General features: G+C 55.6%; 1 protein-coding gene and 1 non-coding gene across 6 annotated transcripts; one reads left to right on the top strand and one right to left on the bottom strand.

Annotated features, from left to right (window-relative positions):
- Window positions 1-1817: 1817 nt before the first annotated feature.
- PLCB2 (phospholipase C beta 2) lies at window positions 1818-25470 on the bottom strand. Of its 5 annotated transcripts, none has more exons than XM_088839798.1 (32): window positions 25379-25470; window positions 19944-20021; window positions 19264-19332; window positions 18561-18698; window positions 18354-18433; window positions 18216-18269; window positions 17896-17971; window positions 13123-13223; window positions 12787-12953; window positions 12552-12698; window positions 12225-12382; window positions 11867-11949; window positions 11509-11593; window positions 10785-10947; window positions 10548-10654; window positions 10364-10460; window positions 9370-9454; window positions 9137-9261; window positions 8453-8607; window positions 7747-7911; window positions 7068-7167; window positions 5968-6072; window positions 5708-5802; window positions 5507-5594; window positions 5186-5230; window positions 4842-5073; window positions 4584-4746; window positions 4372-4448; window positions 4186-4281; window positions 3581-3638; window positions 3264-3350; window positions 1818-2899 (listed from the first exon to the last, which is right to left on the bottom strand). In XM_088839798.1, exons 3-32 carry the CDS (start codon window positions 19327-19329, stop codon window positions 2696-2698), a joined length of 3402 nt encoding a protein of 1133 aa, XP_088695924.1. In that variant the 5' UTR covers window positions 19330-19332; window positions 19944-20021; window positions 25379-25470; the 3' UTR covers window positions 1818-2695. The 5 variants fall into 5 exon arrangements, with proteins under 5 accessions (XP_088695924.1, XP_055292908.1, XP_055292909.1 ...); XM_055436933.2 differs by lacking the exon at window positions 25379-25470 and adding an exon at window positions 23620-23943; XM_055436934.2 differs by lacking the exon at window positions 25379-25470 and adding an exon at window positions 23620-23943 and having other exon boundaries at window positions 5507-5582.
- On the top strand, window positions 13937-14039 carry LOC129563690 (U6 spliceosomal RNA). Its single transcript, XR_008687424.1, has one exon. It is a non-coding gene; the product is annotated as a U6 spliceosomal RNA (small nuclear RNA).
- Window positions 25471-25835: the final 365 nt, after the last annotated feature.

Genomic DNA, 25835 nt, shown 5'->3' with positions numbered 1-25835 from the left:
AGAGGCAGCTGGGGTCTGCAGTCTGTCACTCTGTCTGCAGCTGCCCCTTTCGGCAGGCTCCCTTCTTTCTTCCTCAAGTGTCACCAGCCCCCTCATCCAGTCACGTTGCACCAGCTCAGCAGGGTTGGGCCTGGTGGCACGTGGCTGGGAGATCCAGAGAGCTGGGGGGAGGGGGGGGGAGGGGACGGGGTGAGTCAGCAGGGGACTCTGGCAGTGAGTCAGCAGTGGGACTGGGAAGGGGGTAGGGACCTTTCTCTTTGTGAAAAAGGAGAAACTGAGGCATGCCGCTGATGGGGAATTTGGCCCCAGCCCCCTAGATCTGCAGCAGGAGTGGAACTCAGGTGCCCTTCCCTGGCCCAGAGCCCTGAGAGAGGGCATCAGTTCTTCCTCTGCACACCCCTGGGGGCCAGAGATTAATGCACCCCCAGGGTCCAAGGACTATGACATGTTCCCAGGGGCACCCTGCCGTTTTTCCAGAGAACAGAAAGCAGGAAGGTGGATATTTGCCCCGTCCTTCTGAGAAGCCCCCAGCCTTTCCAGGAAGCAGGATTGCATCCTCTCCCCCATTCCTGGGCATCTTAGCCCCGGGCTGGAGGCCTAGGGACGCTGCCCCGAAGTGACTGAGAGGCAGAGAGAAGGAAGTCTTCTTCCAGTGAGCGGCCATTGACCAAAGCTGGGAACTGCCCAGTGGGCCCTATTTGGTGCTGGCTCTGACTAGGTCAGTGAGTTCCTTTAGGCCTGGATGCTCATCCCTGTGAAGTTCTACCTGGGGGTTGCGGAGGAGAGTGGGCAGCTGAGTGCTCATCTGGAGGGCTGAAGACGGGACGTTGGCCTGGGATGTAGATATCACAGGCTTAGCTGCCTCCAGCGTGTATGCAGGTTGATCAATGACAGGCCTTACTCCTATGAATGATCAGGGCCCCAGCTTCATCGTGCCATCAGAGACTGCCCACATCCCAGAGGGATGGGGGGAGGGGGCTCCTGTTTATTTTCCAAAGGCACAGGTGCTCATAGCTAATGGCATTTGCTATAATTCTCTGATAAGAAAACAACCTCTTCCCAGAATCTACCCCCCCACCCCAACTCTCCCAAGCCAGGGCCTGTCTTCATGTGGGATTTGAGACTGTGTCAATATGTGTTAGGCTTCCCTGGTGGCTTAGCAGTAAAGAATCTGCCTGCAATGCAAGAGCCTCAGGAGCCGCAGAGACTCGGGTTCAATCCCTGGGTATACAAGATCCCCTGGAGAAGGGCATGGCAACCCACTCCAGTATTCTTGTGTGGAGAATGCCCATTAATCCCCATGGACAGAGGAGCCTGGTGAGCTACAGTCTATAGGGTCGCAAAGAGTCGGAGACGACTGAGCAACTTGGCACAGATGCAAGCACAAAGCCTCCTACAGCACATGGTGGGGTCAACCCTAACTGCCACAGGCGTCTAAAAATCTGACCACTCTAAGTCTGCCTCAAGGGGCCCAGTTGGCCTGAAATATTCTGATTCCCCAAGAGGGTGGGGGACACCTTTGCTCTTTTGCCCCAGCCCTGAGGGCAGAGGCAAGGAAAGGCCACATTTGGGTGGGGAGTGGAGCAGAAGGGTGATGTCATTTTCCAGTGGTTATGGCATCAGGGCTGGCAGAAGGGGAAGTGAATCCTCTTCAAACCCAGAGGCAGGGCTTTTCCACTGTGCTCTGGAAGGGACCTCGTGCCCAGTTCAACTCTTAAGGGCTTTTCCCCCCATGCACTTCAGTTGAGGGGCACTCTACTCTGCTGCCTGCTCCCCATTTCTCAGCCAGAGAACAGAGGCCAGGCTTAGGCAGAAAATCTTGGGACAGGGTTCTTTAGTAGGAGTTAGAGAAAAATAAATAAACTTCATACAGTCAGGAGAGAAAATGGTGCTGACCTTGTCAGACAGCCTGAGTCGGGGGCACATGCTGGGAAGTGCCCCCAGGTCTTGGAAAAGGGTTGATGGGGCGTTGGGTGGGAGAGAGCACAAAAGACCGTCTTTCTCCCCTCTCCCCCAGCCTAGTTGTCTCGGTGGCCTGAGGGTCATAGAACTGAGGCAGCTTTTCCACATCAGCCTCCCATCCCCCACAGGCAGGAGGCAGGAAAGGCATCTCAGTCTGGGATCCTGGGAGCAGCCATCCATCCCCAAAGAACTGGAAGGAAGCGCCAGACTCTGTATCCGCCGGGAACTGACAATGAGGTCATCTCAGGGCAAGCTGGAGATGGGGCCTAGGAGCCCCTAGGCTGAGCCACACGCCTTAGGGCAGGAGCTTTTGGAGTTTGGCCCTGCTTGAACTACTGGGGCAGGAGTGGAGGTTCCAGGTGGCCAGGTCTAACCCTCCAGGAGAGTAAACTGAGTCCAGAGTGGCTCACTAGGAAAGGCAAGAGTGGGGGGCCAGGACCCCATTTCCTGCCTCCCAGGTCATATTTTTTCCCTCAACAAATATGTGACACTTATTCAGAGAGGAGGGGAGGAGGAGCAGGATGTTGGCTTGGAGAGGGCCTCAAGGCCCCAGAGGGGACCCATATGGTTCCAGCCTCCACCTTAGCCTGAAGCTGAGGGAGAGGCTCCAGTGTCCAAGGGAGCTCCAGCTTCCTGCACCTCAGAACACAAGGGGCCCTCTCCTCTAGGGGTTGGAGCCATGTCCCAGGAAAGAGTGAATGTCCTTGCAGGATGTCCCCATGGGATGGGGGCATCAGAGGTGGCTCTCCTCGGTCTCTGCCTGGTCTGTGAGTGTGTCCTGCTCACACAGCTCCCTGGAGACCACGCAGGGTCTCTCAGGCTTGTCCTCCTCCTCAGAGGGAAAGCAGGCCCGGAGGCAGGTCCTCACTGACTCCTTCACTTCCATCTCCAGGCCCTTCATCGTGGCCTCATACTCTGCCATCGCCTCCTGCTGGAACTGTGGGGACAGTGAAGAGCACCCCCTGGCTCAGGATGGGCCACCTGCCCCCTCTCCCTCCCCAGGACAATGGAACCGAACTGGGAGATGCCTGATTTGTTCAGACTGCCCAGGAGATCAGGGTGGGAAGTGGAGCCCATCAGGGGGTTTCTCAGGGGAGGGTCTGCTGACCAAGTGAAGAGATCTGCAGAGATGCCTCATGATCCCCTGGGAACCAGAGCCCTGACGCCCCTGGGGAGAGGGGCCAGTCCCTCTCCTCCCACCTCCTGACTGGCAGCTCCCCAGAGCCCGGTCCCTTTACACCCTGGAGCCAGGCCAGCTCTGCTGTGGGCCTGGGTAGTGGTCCACGCCCCTCCACCCCCACCTGTTTTTCCATCTCCTGGATCTGTTCCAGGCAGGCTGTCTGCTTCTCCTCCAACTTCTCCTGGTGCTTCTCCAGGTTCTCCGTCATCTGGGCAGGAGTAAGTGGCAGATACAGACCCCTTTAGGCTGGTGTCCCAACCTCTGCACAAATACTAGAACCCTGGATGGCCAAGGGGTAGCCCCTCCCCTGCACTGCCTCCTGCCCCATCACTAGCTGCGTGGGCCAACTGAGACAGTGCATCTCCTAAGGGCAAAGTAAAGGCCTGGAACCACCTCTTCCCTCAGAGAGTGTTTGGAAAGAACATAGCTTTCACACACCTGCTTGATCACCTGCACCACCTCCTGGATGTGGGAATTGTTAATCTCTCTCTTCAACCTGTTGGGGTGATCAGAGTTTCAGATGGGTAAGAGGCAGCTGAGAAGAGCTGGGTGGGACAAAGTCTCCACAGGGTGTAGGCAAAATGAGAACTTCATCACAGAATCATCTGTGGCTGGCACATCTATGTCTGGTCTGGGAACCAGCCCAAGGGGTAAGCAGATGGACCCAAGGAGGACGTGAGAAGCCTTTGGGAGCCCTGGGGCCTTCTGAGGGAAGGGGCTTCCTCACTAAAATGCACTGTTCCTCAAGGCATGCATGGGAAAGTGTAGGTGGAGATCAACTGTCCCAAGGTTTCGCTTCCCCCTTGGCATGTTTAATTTTCCCTTAAATTCTCCTCTCTGCTCAAATAGTGGTGGCATCTGTGTTTTGCCTAAGGAGGACATTCTCTGATTCAGAAGTGACAGAAGTGGAATCACCTTTCAAGAACCAGCAGACTCCAGGAAGCAAGTCAGGATTCCCTTGTAGGGAGGCCCCTTCCCACTGGAGTGGTTCTGCTCAGCACGAGGCCTGGAGTTAAGTCCTCTGCCTCCCCTCCAGGGCTCACCTCTCCTGAGCCATCTTGTCTGTGGTGACCTTCATCATGGCCTGGATCCGCTCCAGCCTCTTGGCCTCCAGCTTCTTCTTCATCTCTTTGGTGTCACTGCAGAGAAACAGGCATCAGCAAAACGTTTCCTGCAGCCTGGGCCTTCCTGGGAGGTAAGAGTCAGGAGAAGAAGGGAGGCAGGCATACCTCTCCAAGGTCTCCTTGAGGGTCTTCCGCTCTGCAGCCTGTTTCTCCCTGGCCAGTTCCATCATCTTGGTCATTTGCTGAGGGAAAGGAAGAACCGGCTAAGCCAAGCAGAAGAGAAGCCCTTCGATGTGCAATGTGAGGAAGGTGTGGGGTCTGGCCTTGGCTTCCTCTCCTCCCGCTCCTGGCACCTGGGCCCCGTGCTGCTCCCGCACCTGGGCCCCGTGCTGCTCCTTGAGCTTCAGGACACACTCGCACTGCTCCTCGCCCAGCTGCAGCAGCTCCAGCTCCAGCCTGTCCCTCAGCTCTCGCAGGCGCACGTCCTCGCCCTCGGGGCCTTCGGCCGCCGCCCCGGCGGTGTCCTCGCCCGGCAGGGTCCTGAGATGGCCACGTGGGAACAGGCCGTGAGCCCCAGGCCCCCCGCGCCGCCGAGGGCAGGATGCCGCCGCCGCCGCCTTCGCCACCGCCCGTACCTCTTTTTGCGGGATCCCTTGCCCGGGCCGAGCTTGCGGCCCCGGCACCCGCCGCTGCCCCCCGCGCCCGGCGGCCCGAGCCCGGCCAGCTGCGCCGCGCCCCTCTGCAGCAGCTCCTCCCGGCGCCGCACGCCGCGCCGCCCCAGTTCCCGCAGCTCCTTCTCCTGGCGCCGCTGCAGCTTCACGACGCCCTTCAGCTCCCGCAGCTCCTCCAGGCTGGCGGTCTGCGGTTCTGTGGGGGCCGGGGTGAGGAGTGCGCCCCCCGGGAACCGCCCCCCGCCATAGAGTCCCCGATCCTCCCCATACTCGACCCCAGCGTCTCTCTCGGACTCAGCAGGCCTTACCCGCAGCTTCTTTCGTGGCCTCCTCCCTGGCCTTGGCCCCAGCCGCTGCAAGAGCCAAAGGCGAGGCTCTTGGGGTGCCCTGCGGGCCCCTGGGTTCGGCTGCTCCCCGCCCAGTCCCGTGACAGTGTGGGCTGCCTGCTGAGCACTGCCCAGCCTGAGGCTTCACACGCAGCTGTTCCCTCCCCAGGTGAAAGTCTTCGCTTTTTTATTTATTTTTAGTGAAAAGCTGCCGCCAGGCTGGGAGCCAGGCTGGGATGTGCCTATGCGTGCAGCGGAGAGGTCAAGACCCTTCGCGTAGGTGGGAGGACACCGAGTGCTTACCTGCTGACCCGTTGCTTGTTGGAGCCGATGCCCCATTCACCGGGCTGGCAGGGTGATTCCCAAGAGGGAAGGGACTCTGTCGGGAGAGCTGGTTTGGAAGGTGCCTCTTACCCTCAGCCCAGGAGTCCACCCCCACCCTCATCTTCCCGCAGATGGGGCAGGCCTGTGGGGGGCCCTGGCAGGAGACCTGGCTGCACGGACCTCGGGCTGGCCTCCCATGGCTTCCTTGAGCTTCACAGACTTCTTATCATGGGCACTGAAGAACTTGATAGGATTGGCGAGGGCCACCGTGAGATCTGGGTGCACAGGGGCATGGCGGACCTGGTAAGGAGATGTGCTTCGGAGCCTCTCCCATCCTCACCTGCCCCAGGATACCCTGTTCTGCCTTCCTCTGGAGGCTGGCTTGAGAAAGGAGAGAGGATGGACGGCCTGGGGCTCCCAGCATTCCGTGGGCCTCCTACCTGCCCAGGTGTCAGGCACATAGTCCTTCATCTCCAGGAAGACAAAGAGCGCAGGCATGGTGAGTGGCATGTTGCTCTCGTTGTGCAGACAGAGATGATGGTATCCTGTGGGGCACGACCAGGTGGCCAGTGAGCCAGAGCCCACTGCTTCCAGCGCTGCTCACCATCAGCCCGGTACTCAACACTCCTGCTGGTTCCTGGCTGTGTGATCTTGAGTGCTGCTAAGTCACTTCAGTCGTGTCCGACTCTGTGTGACCCCATAGACGGAAGCCCACCAGGCTCCCCCGTCCCTGGGATTCTCCAGGCAAGAACACTGGAGTGGGTTGTCATTTCCTTCTCCAATGTGTGAAAGTGAAAAGTGAAAGTGAAGTCGCTCAGTCGTGTCCGACCCTTAGCGACCCCACGGACTGCAGCCTACCAGGCTCCTCCATCCATGGGATTTTCTAGGCAATAGTACTGGAGTGGCTTGCCATTGCCTTCTCCGGTGATCTTGAGTAGATTACTTTAAATCTCTGAGACTTTCCACATCTGTGAAATGGGGGTAACAGTGTCTACCTCATGTGGTTGCGTGCATGCTAAGTGGAGTCAGTCGTGTCCAACTTTGCGACCCTATGGACAGTAGTCCATCAGGCTTCTCTGTCCATGGGATACTCCCCAGGCAAGACGACTGGAGTGGATTGCGATGCCCTCCTCCAGGGAATCTTCCCAACCTAGGGATCGAACCTGTGTTTCCTACAGCTCCTGCATTGCAAGCAGATTCTTTACCACTTAGCCACTGGGGAAGCCCACTTCATGTAGTTATTCTCAAAATAAAGTGAGAATGTGTTATAAGCCATTAAAGCGTTTTAAGTGCCCAGTGAGTGTCAGCTGCTTGGGAAACTGCCCCAGTAATTCCAGAAAATTAGAGACATTCTGTTGGGTGGGCAGAGGCCTCAACCTCTGTCAGTTTCCTGGAGAGGTACTATTCCTGCCCCACTTTCTTGGGCTGATAACATGACAGGGCTACCTTCCTGAAGCTGCCCCATCCTGTGGACGGGATCCTGATACTGGTCTTGGTCTCAGACCCACTGGCAACAGGAAAGAAGGACCCCCGTCCTTACCCGAATTCAGGGCATTGATGGGGATGATGCGGTGTCCAAGAAACTTGTTGCCTTCCTCCATCACAGCGACTCTGAGGGAAGCCAACTCAGGCATCAAGATCTGGGGAGAGTTCAGAACAGGACAAACTGGAGTGGGGAGGGGGCTGCCAGGCTTTCCCCCTTCCTGGCTCCAGAAATCTAGGGTCAGTGTGAGAACCTGGCGGGTGTTACCAGGTTTGGTGAAGACAAAAGTCCCGCTCTAAGCCACACACATAGCCATCCTAACAGCTCATGTCATGACTGGTCCACACAGGGCAGAGAGCTGGATATGTGGCCTGGGGCTCCGGGGGCCTGCTGCAGACAGCCCTTGGCCGCTTTGTCAACAAGTATCCAGTAGGGGCAAAAGACCCCCATGGTTCCTTGGGCCCCTGCACCCTGGTCTGGGAGTGCACATTTCTGCCTCTAATCCTAACATGAACAAGCATGTGCATACACACCTGTACACACACACGAAACCTGCCTACCAAGGAAATTTCTGTAAACTTGGTTTTTGAACTCTTGATACTCAGGAGGGCACAGGTGAGGGGTGGGGAGAGGAGGAGGTTCAGAGAACTCCCTTTATGTATTTCCTCTTCTACCAGTAGAGCCCAAGAAGGAAGGGCAGGTCCCAGCCCCTGCCTGCCCTGGGCCCCGCCCCCACCTTCTCAAAGACAAAGGGCTCCTCCTTCCAGACCGGATTGATGGAGTTGGTACTGGGTGACAACTTGGTGCGATAGCGCCTCTTGGGATCCCCCGGAAGGCCAAACAGCTCCACTTCCACGTAGGTGCGCACGCTGCGTTCCGACAGGAACTGCCCAGAGATCACCTGGAGGGGCGGGGTGTGGCACGGGAGATCAGTATCAGTTCCCCACTCGGGCCATGCCTGGAACCTAAGTCCTCCAGCCCCCTGGCTGAAACATTCATTCTTGGGTACTGGGAAGAGCCCTGTTCAATTCTGACCACAGAGTAGAGGCTGTGTGGCTCAAGGGTGACAGCTAAACTCTGGCATCCAGGGTGTTTCCAGCATTCAGGGAAGAGGTGTGGGCTTCCCCACCTCCCTCCCCAGTAAGGAAGGAACAGGGCCCTCCACCAGGGCCTGGGGCTCCTGCTGCCCCACTCTGCCCACTCTTCTCCCCTCCCCCAACCCAGCCTCAGCCCTTCCCCTTGGTTTCCATGGGGACCAAGAGGCAGCCTCCAGTGCAAAGGAGGAGGCAGTTTCCAAGGCAACTTGCTACTGCACGGAACTGGCTGGGGCTGAAGTTTTCAGGATATCAGGGGAGGGGGTTGGGAATGGAGGGGTGGGGCTCCTGTGTCTTTTTCCTCAAGACCCCAGTCCTCCCAGCTACTTGTCCACCTCAGGGCCTTGCCGTAATGGAAAGGGTGGTGGCTACCACCACGTCGATGCGGTCCACTGAGAAGGGATTGAACTGCTTGTCTGACCGACGCATGAACTCATGCTTGAGGAGGTAGCCACTCTGCCCGTTGAACTCGAAAAGCGCCATGTTCTGCTGCATGGGCAGGTCTGGGGGGACAGGGGCAGTCAGGCAGGGGGCCCCAGCTCTGCGTCTGCACATAGCCTCTCTTTCCACATTTCCCCACCTTTCCCGTCTTGTGAGCAGGGAGGTTGGGAGGGCCGTGAGGGTGAGGGTTTCTCATGTCCCATTTTGGTTCCTTAGAGTCTCATCTCTCAGGAAGGGCCCCCAGTCCGAAGTCAGCAGGAGCAAAGCCACAACCAGACCTCACACTCAGAGTGGGAGCTGAGACCAGTGGAGCAGGGGTTCCCACAGACCCATTCAGGCTGAGTAGCCAGAAAGCCAGAACCCTTGCCAGCACTCTGGCATCACCACATACACACTGGTGTACCTGCAGTCACACTGGTATGAGCTGATGCACTAAACGCTCACACACCTGCACGTGCACCCACCTAGCTGCATCACCCTAACTGAACATCAGCTCCCCCAAGCCTGTTTCAAAGACCTCCCCCTCCCCAGGGAAGGAGTAAAGGTGGGAGGGGCAGGGGAAGGTTCTTAAGGGTCTGATCATGCCCTTACCCATCGTCTGGAAGTTGAGGGCAACCATCTGACAACCAGCATTCCAGAACATCTGGGGCATGTAGTTGGAGGAGTCCATGCGGGTACCCTTGGGGTAGATGCGGCTCATCTGGCGTTTGTTGTAGCTGCCATGGAGTATAGGAACCGGGAGGACCAAAGACCCACGAGCTTCATCCCAGGCCCCCCGCCCTCCACCCCGCCAGGGACCCTGGCTGCAGAGGTCTGAAGGATACTCCACAAACTGCACTGAGGACTTGGAGAGCAGGTCGTAAGCCTTGAGCTCCGTGAAGGAGGAGATGACATAACTTCGGTTCTTCTCTGCGTAGAGAATGACGGAGAGTCCACATCAGGCTTTCCTCTCCCACAGACCTGCCTTCCCCTTTGCTGCAGCTAACACTTCACTTAGCCACTGAGGCCTGAGGGTTCATGGGCCAGCCCCGGGGTAGGAAATGTGCAGATCTCTGTGGGTCGCAGTGTGTCCTGGGGTAAAGTGTATGCACAGTGGACACACACGGGGGTGGATTGTGAGTGCCAGAGCCCTGGAGAGTGGGGTGCATGCCCTGGGCACACACAGTGGGTGTGGGGAACATACAGAGGTAACCCCAGGGATCAGGAACACTCCATGAAGTACAGGGCACAGGGGTTAGAGGCCTGCAGCAAGAGTGGTGCACGGGAAGGGGCACAGGCTGGGGGTTCAGGGATGAGAAGCATCTCAGGGTGGACACAGAAACAGGTGTTGGTGATGGGGACATGCATAGGAGGTGAGAGGATCTCATGAGCATGTCCGGAGAAGATAAAGGCAAACGGCACGGGTGCGCTCAGAAAGGGAAGGGGACAGGGCTCTGTGCTATGCCTGGTGTCTTTGCCCTCCACCCTCTCCCAGTTCTCGTGCCCCAAAGACCACAGGGGCCCCCGGACGCCCAGCTGAGGTGGCCTGTGGTGAATGACCTGCCTGTCACCGACACATTCCAGAGCATTCTGCTTGCTGCCAAGTTCCCAGTACAGTGACAGCACACTGGGAGCCACTGCCACTTAAACATGCCCTTTGCCTGGCTCCTCTGCTGGGTATTTATAGACAGGGCTCCCAGCCCAAGGGAGGGGAGGACCTGCCTGGCTCTCACCCCCACCCATCAGGCGGCTCTGGTGTCAGGACATACTTCCAAAGGGCCTTCTCCTGCATCGAATCTTGACTTCCAGCTTCCCACCTACCACCCCGGGCTAACTCACGAGCAGACAACTCGAAGGAGATGAACTTGGTGGGCTGGATGTAATTGACTAGGCTGGACATCTCCTCGTAGGCCGTCACCTCCAGGCCCGCTGTGCCCTAAGGAGGAGGGGGAGGGTAGATGAGAGGCCAGCACAGAGCCCAGGGACCGGCCCCACACCCCCGCCTGGAGGACTCCCCACACACCTCATCTGACTGCATCTTCTTTATCTCTTCTTCATCCAGGTTTCCCGACTCCTCCTCTTCCTCTTCTACCTCCTCCTCCAACTCAGCCCCGTCCTCACCAGCCCACACTGCCACACACAGCTCTGTCAGTACTGGGGGCACCAGGCTGGCTCTCCCCTTCAGGTCCAGCCCCTCTCTCCCAGTCCAGATGCTCCCCCCATGCCCACGCCCACCCCTACTCCTCCCAGGCCTACTCACCTGTATCCTCACCCACAGGGGCATCGGGTGGGCTGCTACCTTCAGCCTCCCCATCCAGCTCCTTGCTGGGGCATGCAGGGCCAGAAAACTGGTTCTTCTTGTTCTTGATTAGGATCTTGCCTCGGAGATCCTCAGGGCTGGGCAGGGGGATGCCAGGTTTCAGCTGTGGGAGAAGAGAGAGAGGCCTCAGCCATCTCCTCACCTTCAGGGTACAGCCCAAGCTCCTTCAGGCCAGGCTGCCCTCCACTTGCCCCCTGCCTACTTCTCCAGCCTCGTGTCTCCTCAGTCCACCCAGCGCACCAGTCCTCTGTCCAACCCAACTTATCCCAGCTCCTCAGTGAGGTTTTCTCAGCTTATTCAGTCTGCCTGGAACACCCTTGCCCACTGTCATCAGGATAAATCCATTATCTCCCTTAGGTTACAACTTAATAATCACCTTCTCCAGGAAGCCTTCCCTAATCCCCAGGACCAGATCTGGAGCCCCAAGTACTCCTAAAGCAGCCACTGGTTGTAATGGCATGGTTACTTGTCTGCCTCCCAACTAGAGGGTAAGCAATCTGAGCTCTGGGACTGGCTCTTTGCCACTGACATGTCCCTCAAGCCCAGCATGGTGTCTGACATGTGGTAGACAATAGGACCCAACAATCTTCCCCCCAACATCCAGGCACCCTGCCCTGGGTCCCCAGCCCTCAGCCCCAGATGGCCCACAGTGAAGTCTTCTCACCGGGAACTTCTCCAGGGGTTCTGTGAGCAGCATATCCCCAAACATCGTCCGGCAGTACTCAGCCATCTTAGCCTGTTGGCGGGGTCTGCAGGGAGCAGACGTGGGTGTTGTTCAGCTGCTCCTCTCTACCCTCTTATCCATCCTTTTGTGCCCCCCGATGACCCAGATCAGAGGCTCAGGAACTTGGGGAGGCAGGGACACAGGCAGGAGAGCCCGCAGTCCCAGGGAGATTGTGAGGAGACCTGGGAGGGAGCTGGAAGGCATGGCTAAGAGGCTGGGGAATGACTGTGGGGAGGGTAGCAGCAGGTGGGAGACGGGGCCAGGGCAGAGAACAAGGCTGGGTGGCCTGGATACACACGAGTCCACGTGGTTTTCAAATGACAGGATGACCGGATAAGGGGAGGTCTTAAAGGCACTTTCTGCAATGGCTTCGATTGCTTCCTGGAGGAGAAGGGCACCCCATGGGGAAGAAGGAGGTAAGTGCTATGCTACAGGCTTCCACTCCCCCAAAGGCACCATTGTCCACTCTCCAGTTTCAACACACATATAGAACTGGAGGGCGACTCTTGGCCCCCATCCCTTCTGGTCCCCTCTAGTCCCCACGCTGGTCCAAGGCCTCCCAGCCATCCCTCCGCTCCTGTTTCACCACCCCCAACCCCCAAAGGCTCTTGGCCCAGGTGTGCCACTGTCACCAGCCTCTGCACACCGAGTCTCACCTTGAAATAGATGTCCGTGGTCATGGTGAAACCGTGGGTGATGATGGGCTCCTCGTCGGGGGGCTTCCCCTTCCAGCAGTCCAGCTCCACGCAGCGGCAGCCTGCCAGCAGCACTTGGCGGTACATCTCAGCAGAGGAAAGGCCTGAGAACTGGCCGGCTGAACCGGAGGAGGAGCGAGGGGCAGGGGCGTCACTCAAGGGTAGTCCTGCTCTGCCGCGCCCCACTCCATCGCGGGGCTGGCCTGTGAGCAACCCCTGTAGGGGATTCAAGGGACAGGAAGAGGGCCCAGAAGAAGAGAGGTCGGCTGTGAGGGGGCCAGGGCCCACCTGTCAGGTAGGTGTTGTGGGAGGAGTTGATGAAGTAATGGTTGAGCGGCTGGGTCATGTCGTGGTGAGGCAGCAGCTTGTCCTGGGCCAGCACGCTGTTCTCCGGCCCGCAGAGGAACCACACCATGCCCTCGGGGGACAGCTGGCCTGTGGGACGGGGTGCTTGTCAGGGCTGCAGCCTAGCTGCGGGGACGGGAAAGGTCCACGGAGGGCCCAGGTTTCCCTCAGTCCTCACCCCGCTGCACGTTGATGCCGCTGGGCTCGTACTTGTCGATGAGGCCCTGCACCTGGTCAGGCCGCGCTGGCGGGAACAGCAGGGAATTGAGCCTGGAGTCGCGCTGTTTCTGGTTGATGAATTTGGCCAGGTGGTCCTTAGTCATATAGGGTTTGGCCTTGGAGTGGCTGCAGGCCAGAGAGAGGAGCACAGGTCCCCCTCTAGATCCCCTGGGCTGGGGTGAGAGGGGGCTCAGACAACCCCCTTCTCTAGCAACATCACCTAATTATCAGCATGGCAGGTGGGAATTTCAGCCACCACCCCTCCCCCAAGCCCAGCCCCGCCCAAGAAGCTCACTAGGAAGTGAAGATCTCATCTATTTCTGGCCGAGGACAGAGGCTCATGAGGAAGCTCTTGTACACGGACTCTGGGAAGTCCTCGGGATTGATGGCATCGTTCTGGGAGATAGAGAGTCACTGATGACTCCTGGGTCCACCTCCCAACACTAAGAACCTCAGACTAGGCCCAGCCCTGTGCAAGGGGGCCTGGGGAGAGGGATGGCTCAGGGCAGACAGAAGAGCATCAAGGGCACCCTGAGCCCCTACTTTTCAAGGCCCTTGTTGAGCAGAGAGCATCTTAGCTGGTTTGCTTTGCCCCTGAATTGACCTCAGCTAGTCACTTCCCAGGTGGCTCAGTGGTAAAAGAATCCGCCTGCAATACAGGAAACGCACATTTGATCCCTGGGTCAGGAAGATCTCCTGGAGGAGGAAATGGAAACCCACTCCAGTATTCTTGCCTGAAAAATCCCATGGACAGAGAAGCCTGGAGGGCTATAGTCCGTGGGGTCACAAAGAGTCAAACACGATTGAGTGAATGAGCACGAGTCTCTTGGGTAAGACAGAATTTGAACTAAGAATGACCAGAACAGGGAAGGAAAGAGGTGACAAGCAAGTGGGGCTGTTTGTCAAAGCCGCGGGCTATCTTTTTCTTTTTAAGTGAAGGATACATTTTCAAAAGAAATCAATTTGCATACAAACAATGCACCTAAAAAAACGGAACCTCAAAATGCATGAAGCAAAATGAACAGAACTGAAGGGAGAAATGGACAGTTCAACAACAATAGTTGGAGATACCAGAAAAGCACAAGGAATGATAACAAAACATGGACAGATTGGACTTCATCCAAATTTAAACTTTTTATATTCCTTCAGAGAAGGTCAGCATGGCCCCTATGCAAGCATGCCATGCAAATTCATGAAGTGCTCCGTATTTTTTTAAAAATTGTATTCCAAAGGACACTGTCAATAAAGTAAAAAGACAACCACAGAATGGGAGGAAATATTTGCAAGTCAGATGTCCAATAATTGACCATGCCACAGTAAAAGATAGTCCAGCTGAAAGATGGGCAACGGATTTGAATAGATTTTTCTCCAGAGAAGATATGAAAATGACCAATAAGCATATGAAGAGATGCGCAACATCATTAGCCTTGTGCGCTGTGCTTAGTCGCTCAGTCATGTCCAACTCTTTGCGACCCCCTAGACTGCAGCCCTGCAGGCTCCTCTGTCCATGGGATTCTTCAGGCAAGAATACTGGAGTGGGTTGCCATGCCCTCCTCCAGAAGATCTTCCCAACCCAGGGATCAAACCCAGGTCTCCCGCATTTGCCATCTGATCCAGCAGGGAAGGGGATTCTGCTGGGCCAAATTCTGAAAATCATCAGGACAAGGAACTCCTTTCTATGTCTGTTCCATTTTCTTCCTTCTGGAATAGGAATGTCTGGAACTATTATCATATGCCTATCACACCACTGCATTTTGGAAGTAGGAGCCCTGTTGTCTTTTTCACTGATTCACAGATGTAATGGAATTTTGCCCCAGGGTTTTGACCTGTTGCTGATTTAGATGATCTAGATGAGATTTAGGACTTTTGAACTAATGATGTTTGGATGAGAGTTTAAACTTTAGGTTTGAGACTTTGGGGAATATTAGGGTAGGGTGAATATATTTTGCACAGGGGACAGACTGTAGTGGGCTAAAGGTCACCTCCAAAAAAGATATGTCCATATCTTAATCCCCAGAACCTTTGCTGCTGCTGCTATTGCTGCTGCTAAGTCACTTTACTCGTGTCCGACTCTGTGTGACCCCAGAGACCGCCCACCAGGCTCCCCTGTCCCTGGGATTCTCCAAGCAAGAACACTGGAGTGGGTTGCCATTTCCTTCTCCAATGCATGAGAGTAAAAAGTGAAAGTGAAGTCGCTCAGTCATCCGACTCTTAGCGACTCCATGGACTGCAGCCTACCAGCTCCTCTGTCCATGGGATTTTCCAGGCAACAGTACTGGAGTGGCTGGCCATTGCCTTCTCCGCCAGAACCTTTGACTGTCTCCTTATTTGGAAAAAGGGTCTTACAGATGTAATTAAGTTTTGGCTCTTCTTATGAAATTATCCTAGATTATCTTAGTGGGCTTGAAATTACAACAGAAGTGTCCTTATAAGAGAGAGGCATAGGGAGATTAAGTTAACAGAGCAGAAGGTAATGTGAAGACAGAGGCGACAGAGAGATGTGGCCACAACCCAAAGAATGCCAATAGCCACCCAAAGCTGGAAGAGGCAAGGGAATATTTTCCTCTAGAGCCTCTGGAGGGAGCATGGCCCTTGATTTTGGATATCTGGCCACAACAACCACGACAGAATAAATTTCTGATATGTCAGGTCACCTAGTTTGTGGTAATTTATTACAGCAGCCAGGGAAACCAATACAACTAGTAAACATTTTAAAGGGTTTTGCACTTTTCAAAAACATTCTGAAGAAAATCTGGATAAACTGTGTGTGTATGTGCTTAGTCGCTCAGTCATCCCTAACTCTCTGTGACCCCCTTGGACTGTAGCCCACCAGGCTCCTCTGTCCATGGGATTTTCCAGATAAGAATACTGGAGTGGGTAGCCATTGCCTTCTCCAAGCTAATGCCTTCTCATTAGCCTTGCTGCTGCTGCTACTAAGTCGCTTCAGTCGTGTCCGACTCTGTGCGACCCCATAGACGTTAGCCCAACAGGCTCCCCCGTCCCTGGGATTTTCCAGTCAAGAACACTGGAGTGGGTTGCCATTTCCTTCTCCGTCTCATTAGCCTTGCTGCTGCTGCTAGGTCACTTCAGTAGTGTCCGACTCTGTGTGACCCCATAGACGGAAGCCCACCAGGCTCCCCTGTCCCTGGGATTCTCCAGGCAAGAACACTGGAGTGGGTTGCCATTTCCTTCTCCAATGTGTGAAAGTGAAAAGGGAAAGTGAAGTCGCTTAGTCAAAACCACAGTGAGGGGAATTCCCTGGCAGTCCAGTGGTTAAGACTCCACCCTTCCACTGCAGGGAGCACAGGTTCTATCCCTGGTCAGGGAACTAAGATCCCACAAGCCAGGGGATGTAGCCAAATGGAAAAAGAGCATAAAACCGCAGTGAGATTCTATATACACAGAATGACTAAAAAATAAAAAAGAGAGAGTAACAAGAGTTGGTGAAGACATGGAGAAATTGGGACACTTGTACAATGCTAGTGGGATTGTAAAATGGTATGGTCATTTTGGAAAACAGTCTGGCATTTCCTCAAAATATTAAGGATAGAGTTACTATATGACCCAAAAATGTCCCTCACTTGGGTATGTACCCAAGTGACTTGAAAACATATGTCCAGACAAAATCGTTCATAGAAGCATTATTCATAATTGCCGAAAAGTGGAAATGACCCAAATGTCCATCAACTGCTGAACAGATAGGTAAAATGTGTTATATCTACACCATGGAATATTATTCCACAATAAAAAGGAATGACGTACTGACAGATGCTACAACATGGATGAAGCTTGAAAACATTGTGCTAAATGAATGAAGCTTGATATCAAAATTCACATATTGTATGATTCCATTTACATGAACTGTCCAGAAGAGACAAATCTATAGAAAGAGAAACAGAAAGTAGATTTGGTGGCATTCAAGAATTCTGTGCCTTTGCATTTCATTCCAGAAAAACCCATCAGTTGTTTTCCAGGTTCACTCTGAAAAGCCAATATCGGTCTCAGTTTGGAGCAGAGGCTCTGAGCAGATGAGCTAGACTGAATCTTGGACCCATCAACTACAAGCAAAGATGGCTCAGGGGCTCCTACTGCGATGCTGGAGAACTGATCAATAAGGAGGATGTGGCCAAGGCAGTAGCTCAGGAGGCAGGAATAAAGAAGCGTGGATGTTACTGACGGCAGCCAGGGGTGCCCTGCAGGAGTCCCCTCCCACCCTCCCCCCAACCCCCAGCTTGCACTCTCTGTGGCTCATGGCACCAAGGGGTCCCCAGCTCCATAGAGCTGACCGCAGGGAAGGATTCCTCCTGGGATTCACGGGGACAAGTGATCAGTGAGGTCTCAGTTTTATGTATTTATAACATTCCAAATTCTTATCAGGAGAAAAGACTCCATGGATTCTGGGTGGTACTCAAGGGAGGATGGGGGCCTGAGATCCACCCCCGCCAGGCAGGAACCCTGGCTCAGGGCTGTGTCTGCCCGGACAGCTCCTTTCTGTAAGTCACGTAAGGTACCTCATGGGCGACCCCGCATACGACTTGTAATTCAAAATTAATTGCTTAAGTAAAAAGAAGGGGCTTTCTGATGGCTCAAGTGGTGAAGCATCCGCCTGCAATGCAGGACACACAGAAGACCTGGATTCAGTCACTGGGTTGGAAAGATCCCCTGGAGAAGGAAATGGCAACTCACTCTAGTATTCTTGCCTGGAAAATCCCATGGACAGAGGAACCTGATGGGCTATAGTCCATGGGGTCGCAAAGAGTCAGACATGACGAGCATGCAAGCACACCAGTAGAAAGAAGGAAGTTTTCATGTGTTGAGCTGAAGGAATGTAAACCAACCTACTCTGAACTTGGGCACCTCAGCCCCCTGCCCTGGTTCTGTCACTTCTCCTGATGTCAGGAATCGGTAGCTCTGGAGTTATCTGGCTTTTCAGACTGTTGGCCAGGACTGTACCATCATTTCTGCTCTCCCCACTCCCATGAGGTCTGCCTAAGTTGCCCTCCAGCCAGAGGCAACTCAGGTGAGAAGGAGAATGCTAGGAGTGGGCTGGGGAAGGAGAACCACTCACCTTGCCTTTGGGGAGGTGGCAGGCACTGAGGGCAGCTTCCACCCGCTTGCGGTCAGCAGGGAACATCTGGAAAAAACTGAGAAGCAGAGAAAGTGAAAGTGAAAAGCGAAAGTTGCTCAGTCGTGTCCGACTCTTCGCTACCCCATGGACTGTATAGTCCATGGAATTCTCCAGGCCAGAGTACTGGAGTGGGTAGCCTTTCCCTTCTCTGTAAGTCACTGAGAAAGGCATCAGGCAAAGAACGGGTGTCGGGCCTGGAGAGGGAAGGCTTTGAAGAGCTTGGGGGAGGGACACGTCGGGATTGAATAGGGGAGACTCACTTCTTCACGGGAATCTTCCCTTCAGGGTTAAGTTGCATCTTGAGCTTCACAAGGCTGGTGGGCAGAAAGTAGCCTGTCAAGGCTCAGTCCCGCACACTTAACCCTGCGTGCACTAAGGCCAGGCAGGTGGGCACTTACATCTTGTCCAGGAAGGTGCTGCGGGAGGCATTGGCCGTCAGTGGATGCTTGGCCAGAGCCAGTACATCTTCAGCCCAGTCCTGCAGGACCCCAGAGCAGAGCAGTCAGGTCCCTGACCCCAGAGGCGCCACCACACCCCAGAGCCCAGGCCTGTCCCTCGGGATTTCCGGGCAGTGCCCAGGGCCCAGACCTGTCCCACACACACACCTTGCCCACATTCTCCTTGTAGGAGACGAAGTTATGGAAGGTGAGGTCCACCATGTCAGGGCCGGATACCACTGTGAGCGTCTTCAGCAGGAGGTTGTCGGGGATGTTCATGTTGAAGACTTCCCGGAGCTTCTGGCTCTGCAGCGGATGGTGACACGGTGGGGATTAACAGTGTGCCCCCAGCTTTCCGCACCGTGGCTCTCCCCGTCTCTCCTTCTCAGTCGTGAAATCTGGCCCACTGGAGGGCATCTCATCTGGGCCCATCGTGGGAACCACAGAAGGATAAGCAGCCCATAGGAAGAGACAAACCAAGGCCGTGGGGCCTGCAAGTTCTGTGTGTTTTGTTTGCCATTTTTCATTTGAAGGCAGATTCTTAGTCCCCAGTCTCAGGGAATCTTGCTTCCCACCAATCCCTTCCTCCAACTTCCCTACCAACATTAGGCAAAAACAGGCAAAGCATTTGAGGGGAGGGGAGAGGGGGCAAGCCGCACCTCCAAGACAGCCTGGGGAGCTCTAGGGGCAAGAGCTGGCCACGCACTGTGTCCTGATACCAAAGTCCCAGCAAGCCAGGGGGCAGCCACACCCCTTCATGGCTCAGGGAGAGACCGTCTGCTTGCTCCAGAGATCAGGCTCCCCGCCCCAACAGGGACCCCTGTTGGAGCTGGTGGCTGTGCTGAGCCTGGTCTCCTCTGGGCCCACTTACCTTGGGCATCTTGGCAAACTTTCCAAAGCGGGTGTCCCGGATGCTGGTGATATCCAGAAGCTCCATCTCCTGGTAGCACAAAGCCGGGATGTGGACCAAGACGTCAGATTGAGGATGAACGGCAGGAAGCTTTGCACCCCTTCACATCTTGGCCAGCTGCCTTTTCTAGATGCCAAGACTGTGGGGTCTCCCAGACTGCAACCTTCCCTTCTCAGCAAGCGGGCTGGCCTTCCTCATGCAATCCTCCTCCCTTCCTCTACAGCCACGCCTCCCCTGGCCACTCAAATTACCGGGAGCTGTGACCTCATTGCCCCACCTCCATCCCAGATGCACTCGCCCCAGACTCCCCCTCCCTTCTTTCTGCTCAGGTGCTGAGACTTCTCTGATCTCTCTGGACCCTCAAGGTTACCCAGAACCATAGACAGGGAATCAGCCTTGGCAGCAATTCTAATTCCATTCTCTCTAAGGGATGTTAAGGGTGGAGCATCAGGGTTCGAGGCAGCCATGGTCCTCCCTCCCAAAGCAGCCAGACCCTGCCCACAGGAGATCCTGTGGAGCCACCCTTCCATGTCACTCTATACGGCTGGCATCCACACCTTCACCCCTGTGTCACCAAGAGGCTGCTTGGATTCGATGGATTGGCAGGAGTTCGGGGCCATGATAGGCAGGGGCTGCCTCACCTTACTCTGGTATGTCCAGTACAAGTAGTAGCCCTTGGGATCCACACGGAGGATAACTGGAGAGGCTATTGTCGTTTCCTGCAGAGAGAAAGAGTCAGCCCCTTGCCCTGAAACTTCAGGCTGAGCACTCCTGGCCCCAGCCAGGGGTTTCAGAGCTCACCGTCTGCCTAGGAGGTGGCTGTCCCAGGGGTCTATGGGTATTTCTCTTTGTTCTCCAGAGCTAAGGGCGGGGTATAAGCCTTCAAAGCTCTGAACCAGTGATGGGAAGGGGTAGAGGGTTGGAAATGACATTTCTGGAAGAGAAGAGGGTTTCCCCTCTAAATCCTAAATAGAAGTTCTCCCCCTGGACCCCAAGCAAGGGTGTTGGCCCTCACCTTACCCTGTTTTCAAGGCCCACAACTCAACCAAAGGGGTAGAATGTTCCTCACCAAGGCTCCATGCTACCTCCAGGAGAACTAAACATGGTAAGAGCTGAGAACCCAGTCCCTGTAAAGCAGCCTAGCTTTCTGCCTGCTCGGTCCTCCCATCCACGGATCCCAAACACCCAACTGTCCCATATGCCTTCCCACCTCCCAACACAAGCACCCAACCTTTCTTGCCTAAAATATCATCAAAAACTAGCTTCTGGAAAGCCTTTCCTGAGACACGCTGCAACAACAGGGTAAGGGCCAGTTCTCAGACCTAGAAGCCTGTCTAAGAAATCCCCAGGGGCTCACAGACTCCCAGGAAGCAAGCCTCTACCAGGCCGTGAGCTCTGTGCACCATGTTTGCTGAAGGAGCGAGCGATTGAAGAATGAACTCACTTCTGAACTCCTGTTCCACTCACAGAGCACACAGGCTGCCTTTTATCTTAATGGTCTTTGTATGCACAAACAACAATATACTGAAGTTGAGGTTTCCAACAAGGCACGGTAGTTGCTACACATCAAACCAGAACAAATGTAGAATTTACAAAGGAAATGGTCCAGAAAAAGTTTCTCAAATCCAGGGGGGTTAGGATATGAGAGGGAAGAGAACACTGCTAATTCTGGAAAAAGCTATGTTGTGAACTTCGTTCCCCTCCCTCCCCAGGGAAGAGTGGAGGTGCCTGACCCCTCACCTTAAACCTCCTGCACTTGGAAAGCTTTTGTCACCCCTGAGGTTGTGGGGTCTGACACCTGCCTGGGAAATGAACAGGTGACAGACGGGCTGACTATTGGAGAGAGAGAGTCACAGTGGTGTGACAGTGAGCCCAAACCCCCCAGAGTCTGTAGGGCAATGAACCCGTGAGTATTTTCTGGGTCCAAAATGGGCCTGTGGGAGAGAGGGGCAAAGCCAAAGTTGCAAGAAACTGAAAGTGGTAACTGGATTCTGAGGGCCTGAAGAAGTAATTTCAAGTGACCTCCTGAAACAGAAATGATAGGAGGACCCTGGTCTTCCCTGGTGGCTCAAGGGTAAAGAATCCATCTGCAATGAAGAAGCCGCAGGAGATGTGGGTTCAATTCCTGGGTGGGGAAGATCCCCTAGAGGAGGGCATGGCAACCCACTTCGGTATTCTTGCCTGGAGAATCCCAAGGACAAAGAAGCCTGGCAGGCTACAGTCCATGGGGTCCTTCTAAGAATCCTCAAAAATATGCATGAGGAAAAGAAGAAGTCTTACCCTTTTGCCAGGCCCAGCCCATGAAATCAGCTGCTCAGTTAAGAGCTTCAGCACCCTTTGCTCCCCACTCTGTGCACCCCACTCCTCGTAGGCATAGAGGAGGAGCGGGGGACCCCCAGAGGCTTTCGCAGAGGGTCTGCAGCCCACCTGAAACCATTCTTGGAGGTGGGGTAGAAGATGTCATTCTAGGTCAGGTTGGAGTTTTGAGGTAACTAGTCTCTGAAGTTGAAGGCTATGGCACCCCACTCCAGTACTCTTGCCTGGAAAATCCCATGGACGGAGGGGCCTGGTGGGCTGCAGTCCGTGGGGTCGCTAAGAGTCGACACGACTGAGCGACTTCCCTTTCACTTCTCACTTTCATGCATTGGAGAAGGAAATGGCAACCCACTCCAGTGTTCTTGCCTGGAGAATCCCAGGGACAGGGGAGCCTGGTGGGCTGCCGTCTATAGGGTCGCACAGAGTCAGACACGACTGAAGCGACTTAGCTGCAGCAGCAGTCTCTGAAGTTAGACTGGGCTTTGTGAGGAAGAGTCATAGGCTTGTCTATTCCCCAAGAGCCAATGGAGTGTCTCATGACTGGCTGAGTGCCCTTCTGGGGGTCATAGGGGAGCTTCTCCCACAGAATACATTGTAAAGGGGCTCTGGGATACAAAATTAAGTTGGGAGCTTATTACATCCCGTGCACTATCCATTACCCGGGTCATCTGCCAACTGGACCAAAGGCAGTCTGAGAGCAGAGCCTCATCTGGCAGGTGCATGTGCCCTGAGACGGGGAGCTTCCTGCTCGTGGGAGGCAGGATCCAGGACCCTCAGGGAGGGCAATGGGCCCAGCAGGTGCATGGAGGCTGCCTTACAGAGAAGGACACATGGCACATCTCCATCCATAATGATGCTAAGGTTACACACATTTCCCGGAGGAACTGAGAGAGGCCACTTCGCTTTTCATTCTGAGCCACTTCCCTCGTCCCGCAGACTCCTGGGACATACCTCCACCATGCCGCAGTGCCCACACCACTCCTGTCAAAGCAGAAAGCCCCTTACCACGGGCTGCTCCCCATAGTCATGGCAACCAGATTACTCAGCCGAGCCCAGTCCCAAAGGCCTGAGAGCCTTAACTCATGGACCCTGAGCCCCCTCATCCCACCTGTGAGGAGGAGGAACCAGCCCGAAGGGCCCGCCCCTCCTGCCCTACCACCCTGCCTTCAGGTTCCCTCCCTGAGACCAGCCAGCTCTGACTCTCACACCAGGCCAGCCCAGCAGCCTCCCCTCCCTGAGGAGGACCCCAAATCCTTCCCCTCCCCCCGCCAGAGAACCCCTGGCCTGTGGCAACACACACATTTTCAGGGTCCAGGAGAACCAGAAGCTAGGAACATCAGGCCCAGTTTGAGAAGGAGCAGACACAGCGGAGGTGCAGGACAAAGCGTGGTTTCCCCATTCCCTGCAGACAGGCAGGCATCAGGGAGCCAGGCAGAGAGCAGCTGGCAAAAGCAGAAGTCTATCAGTTCTCTCCCAGGCCCTGGGGAGCAGAACCTCCAGGTCTCACTCACTCAGGGTCACCCCACAGCTGCTGGCGGGGAGCGGGACATCCCCGGGACAGGCCGGGGTGGGTGGGGAGGAGCAGGGGCTTGTGCTGGGAGCCGGGTCTGGCTCACCTCTGCTTCTGGTCTGGCCTTGGCTCTGGAGCACCTTTCCTCCCTCCCCCACTGAGACCAGGAGAAACACACCCCGCTCTTCTTGGGGGTTTGGGGGAATGGAAGACCCAGACCCAAAGAGGCTTCCTCCCGCGACCACCTGAGCAGCCACCCTCCTCTCACAGCCACACACAGATCCTTGGCCCCTGGCCGCCCAGGGACACGGGCTTGGGCACATGTCCTCACCCCCAGGTTTGTTTATCTGGGCAGCTGTATCAGCTGCCTGGCCAAGCCACACGGGCGCCTGAATCCTGGCAGACAAAAACCAACCCAGTCCCCCAGGCAAAGCCCGCAGCAGCCCATCCGCCACCCCATCACTGCATCAGCCCTCTCCAGCCCCACTCACATCATCCCATTTGATGAAGCGCTCCCCTTGGCTCAGATAGGCCTTCACCGTGGGGGGCAGCAGGACAGGGTTGAGAAGAGACATGGTGCCAAGCGTCCCTCTTTGGAGAGGCTGGGCAGGCAGAGCGCACGGGAGGAGGGGAAGACGGAGGGGAGCCTCGCCGGGCTCACATGGCACCCGCCCCAGCTAGTCCGGAAGTCTGGGTGCACTTACAGCCCACAGGGAGCAGGAGTGCTTCAGCCAGAGGCCTATCTGCCTTTTAAAGCAGCCTCCACCCGCCAGCCTGCACTGGGGGGCTGTGGTCACTGCTCCTGCCCATGGAGGCCTGGCTCCCCTCCCCAAAGCCCCCGCCCTCCCCCGGCGCCTCAGCACTTCCTGCTCAGGGCTTCCTTCTCTGTGCAGCTCAGCACTGAGAGGCAGGTCATGAGGTCTGCTCGCCTCAGAGCAGGGGCCTCTCAGTCCCAGATCAGATGCAACAGGGGCGTGAGCTAGGGGTACTGTTCCCCAGGTGGACACTGAGGGGGAAGGGACCCCCACAGAGGTGGGGTCCTGAGCACCAGAGTCTGTCTCTCTCAGAGGCTGAGGAGGAGGCTGGGACCACCCTGAAGATGGGAGTTGAGGGTGGGGCAGGGTCCAGCTGGGATTGTGTGCTTTGAATAAGCAAAGTTTGCTGAACACCCAGCTCCTCTTTCTCAACCCTTCCTCCCCATGAAAATGAGGTGCAAGTGAGGCAACTGCACCCCTCACCTGTCACATGACTCCCTCCTCTCAGCCCTCCAGAGTGGCCGAGGCCTGGACCCTCACTGACCAGCCACCACTCGGCACACGGCTGCCCTGAGCACCCTTCAGCCACCACCATCCACTGTGATATCCTGCAGGCTCCCTCCTCTGCCCTGCGCTGGGGCCTCTGGGGAGAACACTTAGGACAGGGGGCTGTTCAGAGAGGCCTCTGCTCGGTCCACTCAGGGCGCATGACCCTAACTCTGCTCCAGCCCAGGGCGCAGGCCCCGGGAGCTCAGTCATAGCCCAGGGCAGCCCAGCCCACTTCCTCTTGCCCAACCTGCTCTTATCACCCTTCTTAACCCAGCTGGGGGAGCCAGAGCTCTGACCAGGACTTCCTTCCCCTCTCAGGCCCCACTTTCTGCCCCAGGTCCCATCATGGACCCTGGTGCCACCCCCTGGCCACCACGGGACCCTTGCCCAGGCCCTAGAACTGCCTCCGATGGCCAGTCTGACCCGGGGCAGGAGGAGGGAGGCCCTTTGGGGGCTGGAGCTGAGGGGATTCCTAGCACAAAAATAACTCCCAGAAAAACAATTCTAAGACACTGACAGCCTGTGTCTAACAGGCTGTGGAATCGGCTTGGGAATCCTCCATGCTGACCTGCCCTCCGCGGAAGCACTCAGCCAAGCTCCCCTCCCTCTGAGTCCTGCTGTCTTGCACCCCTCCTCCCCCATGTCTCCAGCCCGGGTCCATCTGTGGGCCCCTCTGGTGTCTCCTGCTCTTCTGATGAGTTCCTCCCTGGGATCAGGTTCCCTCTCTGTCTGTTTGAATGCATTTTGCAAGGGAAATCCTTGTCCCTTCCCAAAGCCCCTGCACCTGTCACCTGCAGCCACTCCGTTCCGTTCCTGTACCCAAGTCCTTCCCTTTTGTCCACCCTGAAGCCTTCTCTCCGGATCTGGAAAGACAATCCCCACCCTGTACAGATCCCCTCATTTCATGGGACTGAGGCAAGGATTTCAGGGCAATTTACTCTCTTACCCTTTCTGTCTTGGCCTCTGAATGTTGAAGCTCTGAATCCACAGAATAAAGTTTCACTCATCTTTACCCAGTGACGACAGTCATTACCTGGACCCCGTTCTTTGTGTTGTTTTTTTTTTTAATTGGAGGATAATTGCTTTACCATGTGGTGGTCTCTGCTGTACATCAACTTGAATCAGTTATAATTATATATTTCCCCTCCCTCCTGACACTCCCTCCCCATCACACACCCAGTTCTTGAGACCCCAAGCTATAGCTTCAACTGTCTTCTGCCCACATCCTGCAAAGCAGCCCCCAGAATGCAGGAGACCCATGCAGCAAAGGGAGGGGGGAAGATGTTCATCAAAGAGGGTTTGAAAGTGAAAGTGTTAGATGCTCAGTCGTATTTGACTCTTTGTAACCCCATGGACTGTAGCCCGCCAGGCTCTTCTGTCCGTGGAATTTTCCAGGCAAGAAT

The sequence above is a fragment of the Moschus berezovskii genome, chromosome 9 (assembly GCF_049115385.1).
Source record: "Moschus berezovskii isolate FMDL1 chromosome 9, NW_MosBer_1.0, whole genome shotgun sequence".
Lineage (NCBI taxonomy): Eukaryota > Metazoa > Chordata > Mammalia > Artiodactyla > Moschidae > Moschus > Moschus berezovskii.
The sequence above is the reverse complement of the archived record's forward strand: the minus strand, read 5'-3'. Positions and strand labels throughout refer to the sequence as shown.

Bases quoted from the DNA above. Each gene is read 5' to 3' on its own strand.
- PLCB2 (XM_055436933.2), bottom strand. From the start codon at position 23,703: ATGTCTCTTCTCAACCCTGTCCTGCTGCCCCCCACGGTGAAGGCCTAT. The intron at 9,262-9,369 runs GTATCCTTCAGA...ACTCCATGGCAG, and splicing joins TCCTCAGTGCAGTTTGTGGA to CTACAACAAACGCCAGATGA. The intron at 2,900-3,263 runs GTGGGGGTGGAG...CTGTCCCCACAG, and splicing joins TCCAGGAGATGGAAAAACAG to TTCCAGCAGGAGGCGATGGC.